The following is a 13,004-nucleotide window of genomic DNA, read 5'->3' as shown; positions in this document are numbered from 1 at the left end:
ACTTGTATTGTGCAGACAATAAATAGCACTTACAAAGGTAAGACATGAATTCCTGTTTCTCAGACTGACATTTATACAGCCGATATGAAAATCAAGTTTTAGTGGGAGTCCACAAGCTCATTGTGGTGTGACCACAGTACCAGCACTGGTGAGGGAAAAGCACTTTGAGTTAGTCACATGCAACACCCCCCCTCCCCCCCATACAACACCCCTCATATCCCCACTATTGGCATCGAAAAGCAAACATTTTAAAAAGAGTCTGTTAAAATACAGCCTGGGTTGCTTGTGTTCCATCCTTCATTACGCTTCTCCTGAAGCGAAAACTCCCCCCAAAAATAATCAATAAAATCAGGTACACAAATTTATCGAGAAGTGTAGCTTGGCTGAGCAGAGTTTCAAAGATGCGCAAAACCTCGTTACTCCAGGCTTGAGCTCCAGAGACATAGAGACATAGCCTCCAAGGTTCACAAATGCCCAGAAGAGCAGGCCCACCTTGGACCAGGAACCAGGTGTGAGCACAGAACCAGGGACCAGGAACTAGGCGCGAGCACAGGAAAGATCCTCCTGAGGGGCTTCCTTTGATGTCCAGCATTTTCTTCACAGAAGAAACCTTGCTATGGCCGGTGGAACCTGAAGCAGGGAACAGCAGGGAGGGACAGAGAGACAGGACACCTTTAAGCACTCACTGGGTCTCCTAGAGAGGCTGTCATAAATCACAGGAGTATAATTAGTAAATAAAAAGTGTGTTCCATAAAAAAAGAAAGCTGTGCACAGCAATAAAGTCTGGGACCTCAGCTGCTAAGCTAATGGTTATTCTTGTTTACTAAAATAAGGACTCCTACACAACAAATATGAGCTGAATGTAGGGTGGGGGGGGGGGGGGCATTTGTTATCCATGTCAGCTGCTTCTACAGAGTGCAGACTCCACACATTCCACAGAGCGGGGGTTATATTTACACCGACTTTCCTCACACCTGTACTCAAAAGCATTTTTAGCACTCGGAGAGAAGGTCAGCTAAACAGTACGCCAGCCCCTGGAGTAAACAATAATACTGCGCTCCTACAGCATTTGACGGACACACACCTGGTGAGGTGCTTGCTCGAGGCGTGCACCTCCATCTCATTGCTCTTGAACTCATTTAGCTCTTTACGTATTGCTGCCTGAAAGGCACAAACATAAATAAAAAAAACGTTAAAAAAATGCACACGAGCATTTGCATTGGAATATATAACACACACAAAACAACAGGAAATCGGCTCAGCGGAAGGTGGGCTTGACCACTGCTTCAGCACGGGACGCCGTACCTTGTCAGCGGCGGACAGCCTAGTCCATGGCTTGTCTGCTCGTCTGTCGTAGTCCTGAGCTTTGGCCACTTCCACGTAGTCGCTGAAGCGGATGAGGATCTTGCGGTCACGCAGCTCGTCGACCGTGGGACGCTGGTTCAGCTGCGCAGAGAACGTGGGAGACATTCAGCTGGAGGTCAAGCAAAGGGCCAAATGCCTGACCAGGGTGTGTGGCCACCCAAACCTCAGCCAGCGTACAGTGAGCCAGTTTTTGACAACTCCAGTACGTCAATATGTCACGATTTAAGAGTTTGCATGATGGCAACATTTTTAAGGTTTATTAATATCTAACAGAAGTTCTCATTAAACCCAATTCTCATGATATAATTTTACTAAGAATGGGCCATTAACTTGTTGTGGAAATTATGTTGGTATTACTGTTATAATTCCACATCTGCTCTTCACCGTACTGAGAACTCTGTGTGCTATGCAGTGTGAGTGGCATTGCCAGACTGTTTATGATTTTGACTAGGATTTGGATTCAGATTGGGTGTGTGGGTGTGTGTGTGGGGGGGGGGGGAATAGGATTAATATTTTTTAAGACAGCAACTCATACCTTTCTGTTCAGCCTCTGTTTAATTTCCCTCTTCTCCTCTTGTTCTGTCTGGTCATTCCTCTCTGGGAGGACAATAACAAATCATTACATTAGAGAAAAAGAAATGAGAACAAAAGAAAAGTAACAAAGACGCACACGGCTGAGACGCGTCTGAGGGGCACAGAGACCCCAGAGCTCTCAGTCCTACACCACAGGAGGGACACCAGGTGCACAATGTTTTCCAAATCTGTAAAGGTACGATATGAAAATCTGTAGTTCATTCAGGCACAAAATTAGTCAGTACAGTAGCCACTGACCCAAACAGTACCAGGCCCCTAAACCGGTGCTGGCAGCTGTCCTAGACAGGAAGACAGAAAGACCCGCGTCCTGTCTGCAGGACTACAGGAACGACAGGGTGGCATTTGTCCTCATTACACATGTAGGCTTGATGTCCTTGAGAACAGAGTTAATGAACCGCCCTCATTTTCTTACCCCATCACTTTCCCCCGCTGTCAAATCGGAGTGATTTTGGCCTTGCTGTGCTGATTACAGCACTCAAATCACTCAAACGCAGTTAAGCAGGGTCTGACAGCTTGTCGGATATTCCTTCAATGGTTCTCCATTAGCTCGTTAGGGAAAGAACAATTTCAGTCGTTTCTAACAAGACCTTGTGGCAGTTTTAGTTAAGAAGCACGCTCTCAAAGACGGGGAACAGCTGTCAGGAGCCTGCAAGCAGGTGTCCCATTCCAAGCCAGAGTTCAGACAAACCCACATGGACGTAGACCTCATAGGGGCGTTTAACACAGTTGCCTGCTAAAAATAATCTGAAAATATCACTTACTTTTGTTTTCACACTATTCAGGAGTTGGTATTTATTATGTATCAGTTTATGGGATGTGTGTCATTACAATACAAGACAACAGTAAAAATCCTATGTGAATGATTGTACATTTTAATAACATGCATTTTTATTTCACTAAACATTTGTAACCAGTGATGCAGCAGTGAGCAGCTTCTCTGTGCGTCTGTTATAAACACTTGGAGCTCGTACAATGATTTTAAACCAGATTTCCAAATTAAATTATTTGTTAATGCATTTGGATTTTTCTGCCAAACCATGTCCTGTCACTTGTACTGAAACATTGCTTTTTAAGTTGGAAAATATTTAATTAGAATTTGGTTTTAAAACTAAATAAGTAAATGGCTGCAATAATTGCTTAAAGGTTGTCCAAGTTGTCCTTTACAATTTTACCTTCCTTGCCAAATACAAATTTTTATTGTTTTAGATTTTAGCAATAAAACGTGCAGTAATAGCTCTGTAAAAATGAATAATTCAATAGTGTAGAAACTTATTAAGTGATAGCTTCTGTAGCCTTTGATTAATAAGTTATGACTCGGCGTTTGTTTGGTGTAACAAGTAAAGTACACGTCGACCATTGCATTCGCTCTGCAGGAGTGGGTCTGATTGCTCTCCACCTGCACCTGGACCTGGACCTGGACCTGGACGCGCGCGCAGATCTTCTGCCTACAAACGCAAGTCGCGCTCCATACTTACGTTTGAGGATGTTCCGACTTTCCAGTTCTTCTACAGCTGGTCGCTGACTCAGCCTCCTGCGAAAGAACACCAAAATCACGTTCTGGACCATTTTCCTCTAGTCTCCAAAAGCCAGTCTCTCACGGTCCTCGATTAGCAGCCGGAATGCCTGCGCGCGTGTGGGAGTCCCCGCAACGTGCACATCCTAAAACACTTTCCCGAGTCCCATCTTGAGTACAAGCATCGCAGTGGCTGATGCAGACTGGAGGATTTCCACATCGGGAAAGCAGACAGATGTAAATTATCTCCGCTTTAGAATTCCCTGATTATACTTTAAAGGATTAAATGCTTTTGTTCGTCGGCACACGGGAATGCAAGATCCATCGCGTCATAGAAAACAGACCGTATAAACGCCCCTATATCCTAATCAAAGAGTGATATGAAACTCTACAGATGCGCGGTTTGTGCCGTCCGAACCCTGCCTCGCGACTGCGAGCGCTGCTCAAAGTGGCGTGCTACTCGCGAGCCAGCCTCCTTTTCTTCTGCCCTGCATAATTTGTGCAAGGGGGCGTTGCGCGAGAAATTCCCACGCACACTCAGTGCTCGCCTAGAGATACTGCTGCAGTAAGGGGAACGCAGTCATCTCCCGAGCTCCAGCACACAGCACAAATAACTCGATGTCTATTTATAGCCTGTGTTTTCATTTTATAGTCTGATTATACGAAATATGTAGGATATTTGCGACAACGTAACGCTGTAATGTTTATTTGCACATATTTATGTGAAGCATGTTTTTTTTTTGGTTTGGTTTTTTTTTAAACATTTTTTTAATGGCCGGTAGCTTTGGGATTTTACTAATGAAATGATGTTTTCATGTTTCAAACGAGGGGACTGAACAGTAGACGTCCTCGGCTTTTCCTATTGTGTGCGCGCGCCTGAGCTTGCCTAGGGTTACCTCGACGCGAATTAAGGCGTCAAAAATTCGTAAATTAGACCATATTCAGTATAGTGAAAGAAAAAAAAAACCGAGACACCTTGGCCAAAAATAAGAGTGGCGAGCAAAACTAGCAGGTGAATATAAAATGCACTGCACACATTTCTGCAGCTATGCCATATCTATATGTAGTTGGACAAGAAAGGTTCTTCGAACGTCTGAACCGAAAATAAACGCTCTGCATTTTTACAGTAAAAATATCTGACTTTCAGAAAAGCAATCCAAAGGTGTTCCAGAAAGCTTTGCACGCGGTGACTGGACCACGATACAGTGAGTGTTACTCGTCTAGAAAATTTATTCTATTTTGCATCTCATTTACAGCGTTATTGTAATAAATTGCATAACAGTCATTCATCTCCACGAACAGAGACGTTTGTTGCTAGGCCTTGCGCTATTTTTCCTCATTTTTTTTGCCCAGTGACAGCTTCTAATTAAGGATCCAGTGGCAGCCATCAGTGGTCAATTGAATGTGTTCTCCCTCATCGACTAACGGATGATTCCATGGTGAGGAATTGATGGCCATAATTCAAACCCACGGCAGGCTTAAGGTTGCAACAAAAATAAAAAGTACTTGATTTGCACAAGCTGCTGATTGCACCAAAAACTGCTCCCTGAATAAGCAGAATCTATTTTGGGACTCCTGCTTGGCGCAGGTCCTGGAAATGCTAGGTGTATGCAGGGACACCTGGGAGAGCGGTCCAAATAAAGCAGCAGCATGCAGATACCAGGTGAGGTGTCACTGTACGTCGCAGCCTCAAAACAGACCTTCATACGATGAAGTCGCACAGACAAAAAGCCAGGCTGCTTGGAAGCCTGCCTTGGACCAGGGGATTAGTGCAATTAGTGGGCTTTTGGCTGAAACAAGGCGCGATTCCTCGGTCTGCCTGCTGCTCAATGACAGGAGGTGGGCTGATTTCATTGTGACGTACAGGCTTAAAATAATCTGACAAAGAAAGCCCAGGAAGTAACCACATTTACTTGAAATAGCATATCCTACAGTGTATGGCACTGAAAACAGGTGCCAACTCTGAGATTAGTGCACACCCAACCTGCAAGAACGCCAACATAGCAAAGGACCTCAAAACGCATTTAATGCATTTAAACCTACAAAAGCACACGTGATAATATTCAAGAACGTTTAGCAAGGGCTATGATTCTAGACCACGTAACTTCTAAGGTAGGACCTTCTCAGCAAAGCAACTGCCACCCTCGGCTTCCGCTCACAGACCCTTTAGAGCCGTGTCCTGGCAGGGCTTTTCCACATACCTCGCTAGAATGCCATGACGCATCAGGTGAACTGTAAAATGGATGCGTTGGTGAGGGAAGGACCTGCTGTACGGGGTGGCAGAGCGCGGAAGACAGCTGTCCTTACTGTAGCTGCCTCGCTGCGCTTTAACGCTCGGGCTTCCGGCACTGCCGACAACCCCGGGAGATCGGCAAGTGGGACTGGACCGAAAGTGAGGGGTTTGATGATGCTCACAACGTTGAGCAGACGCCAGGACACCTGAAGGCCTGTGCTTGAGAGGAACGGCTAAAAGGTTCGCTTCTATTTCGAGGATGAGAGGGTCTGAGGTTTTATGTAACTTCCCGAGAGCGAGCGGGGTGCTTCTGACGTCAAGGCCGTCATGTGTTTCCGAGCTTCGAGCTCCTTTTGGGTGGAAGATGGAGATCAGACAGGAGGGCGCTTCACTCTCTGGATGTATTAGCATAGCTGTAAACAATCTTACACAACCAAGTGCCCAGAAGAGGTACTGAGGGTCGGTGCCTCATAAGGTAGTGGAGCACAGTGGAGAGGATGCCACCAGCAAACGTACCTTTTCATCTACCACACCACAAAGGAGGAACCGTCTGAAGAATTAAAAAGCCAAATCATGAAAGCCCCCCTGAGCTGGAGCTCAATAATTGATCAGATCAGACCTGCCCTTTAGTGCGCAGCGGGTTGAGGGAGATGAAGAACATGGAGCCTATGTCTGGGCCCCTGCGCCTCCCTCCGAGGGGACAACGTGAGTCCAGCTTCAAACCCACCAGAATCAGCAGTCATGTTCTCTAAAACACAGCCAAGCATGAGACCCCAACCACAGGCTTCATTTTGAAATACCACTGAGAGATCTCCAAACGATAGATCTGCATGGTTTGGGTTCAGCCTGGAATATTCTCCAACGTCATCGCCTTGCTTCTTATAAATATGAATAGTGCACATAGTACTGTCTTGAATTGCTAACCCCTAATTTAACGTGAAATGTAATGAACTGGACTAAACTGAGGCAGCATTTTTGCTTCTGACCTTTTAACTCTTAGACCAGACCCGTGCTTGTCTGTAAACACGCGGAATCAATTTCTGTGCTTTAAAAAGGGAACAAACACAAACTGATCATTGTTTGGTATAAATAATGATTTTCTTCCAAGGCCAGTGGCCATCAGTAGTCCACAGTGTAACTCCACCTTTTGCAGTAATCGATGAAGACGACTCTTATTGTTCGCATCTGTGGAGGACGTGTTTTGCTGGACAGTTCACCATGTCTATACATTAATTCGATTAGGAAAATAAAATTAATTAGCTTTTGATTGTCCTACCACACCCACATAACTTCACTTGTCTTAACATATTTGTCATCGCTTTGTAACACTGGTCAATGGGGAACAAACATTTACTTGGGGAATTTTTCCTACGTGTAACTCTGAAGCAATAAAGACGAGCAGAATGACAAGATGAGAGCGATTTATAGGCTAAATGTGTAAATGTGAGCAACATCATGACAACCAGTAATTAGCAATTGTCTTCAGATGGAAATGCAGGACTTTAAATGCGGGTTGTCAAAGTAATGCAGTGACGGCATGTAATTCCAGAATTCTGGTGTGCGTGTGTGTGTGTTTTTAAGCACTCACAGGCTATGTAATATCCGGCACTGGCATTAACTGTGCGCCGACTCCTATGATACAGGGTCCAGGCTGTTGCCTGGTTACAATACTGCTCGTTACTTAGCCGGGTTCAGTTAGTCGATAATCGATAGTGCTGCTTTTCTACTGAGGTAGCCGGTCCAAACTAGCATGAGAGACCCAGCGGGGGGGGTACCGTTGTGCTTCCCTCTAGAGGGAGGGGAGGTGCAGCGGAAAGGCTGCCTGTCCTTTAGAGCCTTGAGATGACAACGACTAGCCGAGAAATGACTGCTAGTAAAAATGCAGGAGAAACTCCAAATCAGCACTTTGGTATTTTTTTTAAAAAAGTGCCAAGGCAATAAAGTTTTGAAATTTCAAATTTCTTTCCTAAACCTCACAGGAGATTATGATACAAAGAGGAAACAAAAAGTCTAAAATCAGCCAGAATTTTGAAAGCGAACTCTTATTAATAAGAAGCAAAAGATGATCTGGGAGAAAACAATGAGTGCATTTGTGTGGGTGTGTTTCAATACATAATAAACAATCTTACACACGAGTGCAGATCAGTCACGATCTCTGTGAGCCCAGTGGAGTGTGTACAGACTGTGTTTACACCTTCCTCTCAGGAACGTGAGGCGTGAGCTCCTGGCGTGTTACTGTTTATGGTCCATGTCTTAGAAACAGTAGATGTTTGATGAATACGCCAGCAGCCGAAACGGAGGGGAACTCCTGCAGATACCAGAGAGAAAAGAAAAAGAGGGGGGGCGGAGGGGCACTGCTACCCATCACTGACTCGACTCGGTTGCCTAGCAACTCCGGTTGCCAGCGACTATGGCAGGGATGGGAGAGGCTGTGTGGAGTACATCACGGAAGGGATTCGCCAGTGAGTCGTGAGTGGTGCTCGGGGGATGCAGGCTATAAACTCACTGTGCTTTCTTTAGAAACCGCCGGGATTTTGCAGGAAGGGCTTCTATGACTACAGGAGGATAATTACAGTATAGATATCACCTTTTCTTAGACCAGCCGTGTGCTTTTATACCGCTCTACCACTAAGAATTAAGAGATTTTCCCTTTTTAATACAGACATGGTGTTTTGAATTGTACCAGTTACAATAAATACTTTTTTGCCCCCCAGTTTTCCTCCTTTTGTTCTGCGTGGGAACATGGAATATGCCTTTTTCTGTATTTGGGGTTTGCTGTGGAAAAGCTGCAGTACTGTGTGTCACGAGCAGGTAGAATAAACCCTAATCAAACAGAGAATACGAGGTGCATGAACTCTCTGTAGAGGGCCCATACAGACATCACTTCCTCTTCCTTATGCTTCCATACCAGCATAATTGCATGTGATTCAAAGAATACAGATATTTTCTTGGAATAGAGCCTATTACGATTAGCAATTTTAATTGCTGAGCTGTGTGTGTGTGTGTGTGCGCGAAAATGTGCGTGGCGTAGAGAAACAGATGCAAGTGGGCGTCCTGATAGTCCCACGCTGAGCTATCAGAGCACACCGACTCGAGCGATGCAAGCAGCTCATCTGCTCTGTACCACCCCCCGCCCTGTCCTGCCCCCTCGAAATGCCCCACTGCCCGGTTCCTCCCTGCCACACCCACATCCTGCTGCCCTCATCTCCCTCCCTCCCCCTAGATGCCCCTGTAGCACCAACTCCCCCCCCCCCCTTCCCCCTACCATCTTCCCTGCATCCCAGCATCCTCTGGAGATCTGCCGGGGACGACCTTTCTATCAGCAGTTGCTCGTAAATCATTAATGAGCTTCTACATTAGACAGCTAAAAAAAGTACAGCGAGCTGTGGCATTGTGAAGAGCAGCTCTTTCCAGAGCCCACCATCCCCTCCCCCCCACGCCAACCCCGCCCCCCCCACCTTTACCTCTCTACCCACGATCACGCGGTGCTGTGCAGGGCGAGAGTCACGAGTGAGAGGCTACTTTTAGTCCTCCAGTGGAGAGGTTCCTTGGCGATTTGCGGGCCGCTACGGACAGAAAGGTCGTCCCCGGCAGAACTCGAGTGGACGCTGGGATACAGGCAAGACGGCTAACTCCCACAGGGAAGGTCGCGGAGGTGTGGTGGGCTGTTTCTCTCGGAGTATGGGGAGAGAGAGAAGGGGATGCAGGGAGGGGGGGAACAATTTCTTGCCTGCTCACGGTAGCAACAGCCTACGTGACGCAGAGGGTCGATCGGGGCTCCTGGTGCTCCTCCGCCAACACAGCGAGCTATAAATAGAGATAAAAGCGGCATCCCCACATTCCTGGCCCCGCCTACCACTGTCCACCCTCAGCCTAGCATGCCACTAATTAAACCTTCCATACGCACTAAACCGCATCACACACACACACACACACACACACACACACACACACACCGCACAAAAGCTGGGACGGAACATGGATCGATGTGTAATCAGCCAGACATTTCAGCAGAAAGCAGAAGCAAACACCAGGGCTGCGTAACGGTCCCACCACACAACGGCTGACTGTGCTGTCAGCGTCCACCACCAACAAACGACAGAACAAACCACTGCAGCGAGATCAGCTGGGCCGACTCAAGCCCCGACACCTCAGCAGCGTCGCGTGCCGTCACACGCCGTTACACGCCGCACGACAAGCTCCTGCCTTACTGAGTCACTCGCAGCAGCTACCAGAGTATGGCAGTCCCAGACCGTAGGGAGCAAAGCTATGGTGGCGGAGTCTCTGAGGTGTGTGTCTCAGCATAACAGGCCCGCACAAGGACACTGAGTAAAGTCGCAATTCCAGCTCACAAAGGCACATCGTGACCATGATTTTAGGGTGATGAGGTTACTGGTTTGCACTGTCGGTTCCAGGCTACTTTCCCCAAAAGGGCTCGACAGCAGGTAAAAACAGGTAGGAATATACAGCCACACTCACGGTACTGGGCATCTGTCCACAGTCAACCCATAATGGGTCAAAAACAATCAAAGGACTACAAAAATAATCCCAGACCTGCAACACCCATATAATAGAAATGATATTATTGGTAATAGTAGTATATTGCATTCAGAGACTTAGATTTGCCATCTGTTTATTACCACAATGTGTTCCATTTAAAAGCGAAGACAGTGTGACTATTTGTTAATCTTAAACACCAATACATCATGCCACAAAAATCTGAAATTATTATTATGAGTTACACCTATGTAGAACGCTTTACAATCACTGTGATATAAGCACTGTGATTTTACATCTGGTCAAAACACCCACACACACCGGGGAGAAATGGCAGCCAATCGCGCACAGTGACCTCTCAACCAGAGACCACACCCTCCTGGATCGGGGGCAGGGGAGGGAGGGTAACACCCAGGAAAGTACATCATTCATCGCTAGGAACACACACACACACACACACACACGCGCACGCACACACACTCACACTCACACTCACTCACACGCACACACACACACACACTCACACACACACACACACACTCACACACACACACACACACACACACACACTCACGCACACTCACACGCACACTCACTCACGCACTCACTCACACGCACTCACTCACACTCACACTCACACACACACACACACACCAGGATGATTTAGAGTATCCAGTTGACCTAACTGCCACATTTTTGGACTGTGGGAGGAAACCCACGCAGACAAGGGGAGAACTCCAGAGAACTCACATGCAAACTCCAGCCAGACAGGAACCCAAACCCGAGACCCTCGTGCTAAGATGCAACTGTGCCAACCTCCAAGTCATCGTGCTGCCCCAACTTTTCCAAGTGGCTGCAAAGAAAATCCCTTTTGACATAAAACTCCACAATTCTTCGAGACGCTGCATGTCAATGGTAGTAAAAACTAAACCCACTTTTATATCCCAAAGAAACATTCAACTATACTAAAAAGAACAACAATCAAATGCATTAAAAACACAAGCATCGCATAACCTGCATCTACGCCGCCATGTTGGACAATAGGACACGACGTTTGTAGCAACTGGTTAGCTAAGCAGTGACCTGCTCTGTCCTCTGAGTATGGTTTATCTGCCTGATGGCTAGGCTGATTTCTTCAACACCATGTCCCAGTTCTGGACACAATGCCTTGCTGTGCTAAGACCCAGAGGAACTAGCAGCTGTGTTTATCCACTGTGTCTGGCACATTGAGTGCTCACGCTCACGCACATGCCCATGCACACACACACAGAGTCCGTGAGGCTCTAGTCATCTGTGTTGGATGACTCGTGGACATAACTTTCCTGGACGCGACCTCCTTTTAACAGCGGTTCCTCTTAGCTGGACTAGCCCTCACATTAGAACCATGGCGAGGTGTATGAATGCCTCCATCTGTTATGCTGCATGTTCTCTTCATACATGAACTGATGTGAACGGATTTCCCTTCATTTTCCCAGCCTTCCCAGAGTTCCTCACCCCTGTCTGATGTGCTCCACACCACAGTTTCCTATTAGTAGTCTGAGCTTGTTTACTGTTCTTTCATTTTTACGATTATTGGCCTGGTGGATTACGCTAGGCACCGCATGACACAGCGCAACCCCCACCCGCCCTGTACTGGCTCTATGGTCCACCTATGGCCCACAAGTGTCAGTGGAATGAGCTTTGTGTGAACTGTCCATGCGAGGCCAGCGAGGCTGTGACCCCCTCCACCACTACCACCACCACCATGGGGCGAGTACTATGGGCTCCCTGTAGTTCTCTCAACTATTGAACCATCTGAGATAACATGACATGAAGGGAAGCCTCACCATGGCCTTGGGTGCAAACTAACACATTTGGGATAGGTCGTTGTCGTCCCCCCTGGTATTTCCATGAGCCCAGCACTGCCGTGCCGGAAGGAGCTTGATCCAGGCTTTCTGTCTCAGATGCCTCACACAGAAGTCATCGTAAGTTCCAAACCACGACTAGCAAGAAGTCCAGTGCAGCCAGGTTTTTGAACGTCTGCCTGCCACGAGTCGCAGTGTGTGTGAATGTGTGTGTGGGAGAACCACTGGATTAGTCTTCAGCATCTGCAGGGTGAGCTCAGAGCTGTAACACTCTCTGTGGATATACAGAAAACCCTTGTGACATGGCGCAGTCCAAAGGTGAGAATCTCTGAATCTGCAGGGAGAGTTTTTTTGTGGGGAATCAAAGGAAGTTCACTTGAGGCTCAGACAGTTCAGCTGGATGACAAAACTCAAAGCTACAAGCTACAGAGAGCTGACAGGCTCAACTAAGGCTCAGAGAATTCAGCTGGATGAGAAAACTCAAAGCTACAAGCCACAGAGAACTGACAGGCTCACCTAAGGCTCAGAGAATTCAGCTGGACGAGAAAACTCAAAGCTACAAGCCACAGAGAACTAATAGGCTTGGAGATCTTATTGAAGCCGATTTGGACCCCCTACTCAGAAAGCCTGGTATCTCATATTAGGAGCAGACCAGGAGGAAAGCCAGCTCCCTCTCAAAGGCCAACCACTGGCAAGAGAAGACAGAGGTAGGCGGACCGCGGGCTCTTAAACGCTCCGGCCTCTCCGTGTCTGGATATATATTGCACAGTATTGACTCATACTGGAGCCTCTAGGAATACTCAAAATGCTCCTCTTTAATACTGCATTAAGCCGCATTGTGTGGGAATTCAGAGCAGCTGACAGAGTCTAATGCAGGACGATAGAGGTTTGCTCACTGGTCGAGTGTGGGGACAATATCTTAAAAATGCAAGTCTGCGTGAAAACGTAAAATCTGCAA

The 13,004-nt window shown here is 47.0% G+C and overlaps 1 protein-coding gene across 3 annotated transcripts in view; it reads right to left on the bottom strand.

Moving 5' to 3' along the window:
* Positions 1-215: 215 nt before the first annotated feature.
* phactr3b (phosphatase and actin regulator 3b) overlaps positions 216-13,004 on the bottom strand; it is a 34,672-nt gene continuing 21,883 nt past the window's right edge. For all 3 annotated transcript variants that reach the window (XM_027024801.2, XM_027024809.2, XM_027024817.2), the window contains exons 9-13: positions 3,435-3,490; positions 1,901-1,962; positions 1,306-1,446; positions 1,085-1,161; positions 216-630 (exon numbers count right to left, since the gene is read on the bottom strand). In XM_027024801.2, the coding sequence (XP_026880602.2) occupies positions 615-630; positions 1,085-1,161; positions 1,306-1,446; positions 1,901-1,962; positions 3,435-3,490 (352 nt within the window). In that variant the 3' untranslated portion in view covers positions 216-614. The remainder of the gene's footprint in view (positions 631-1,084; positions 1,162-1,305; positions 1,447-1,900; positions 1,963-3,434; positions 3,491-13,004) is intronic.

This window comes from Electrophorus electricus, chromosome 20 (assembly GCF_013358815.1).
Source record: "Electrophorus electricus isolate fEleEle1 chromosome 20, fEleEle1.pri, whole genome shotgun sequence".
Classification (NCBI taxonomy): domain Eukaryota; kingdom Metazoa; phylum Chordata; class Actinopteri; order Gymnotiformes; family Gymnotidae; genus Electrophorus; species Electrophorus electricus.
Note: the sequence above shows the minus strand (reverse complement) of the source record. Positions and strands in the feature narration are given on the sequence as shown.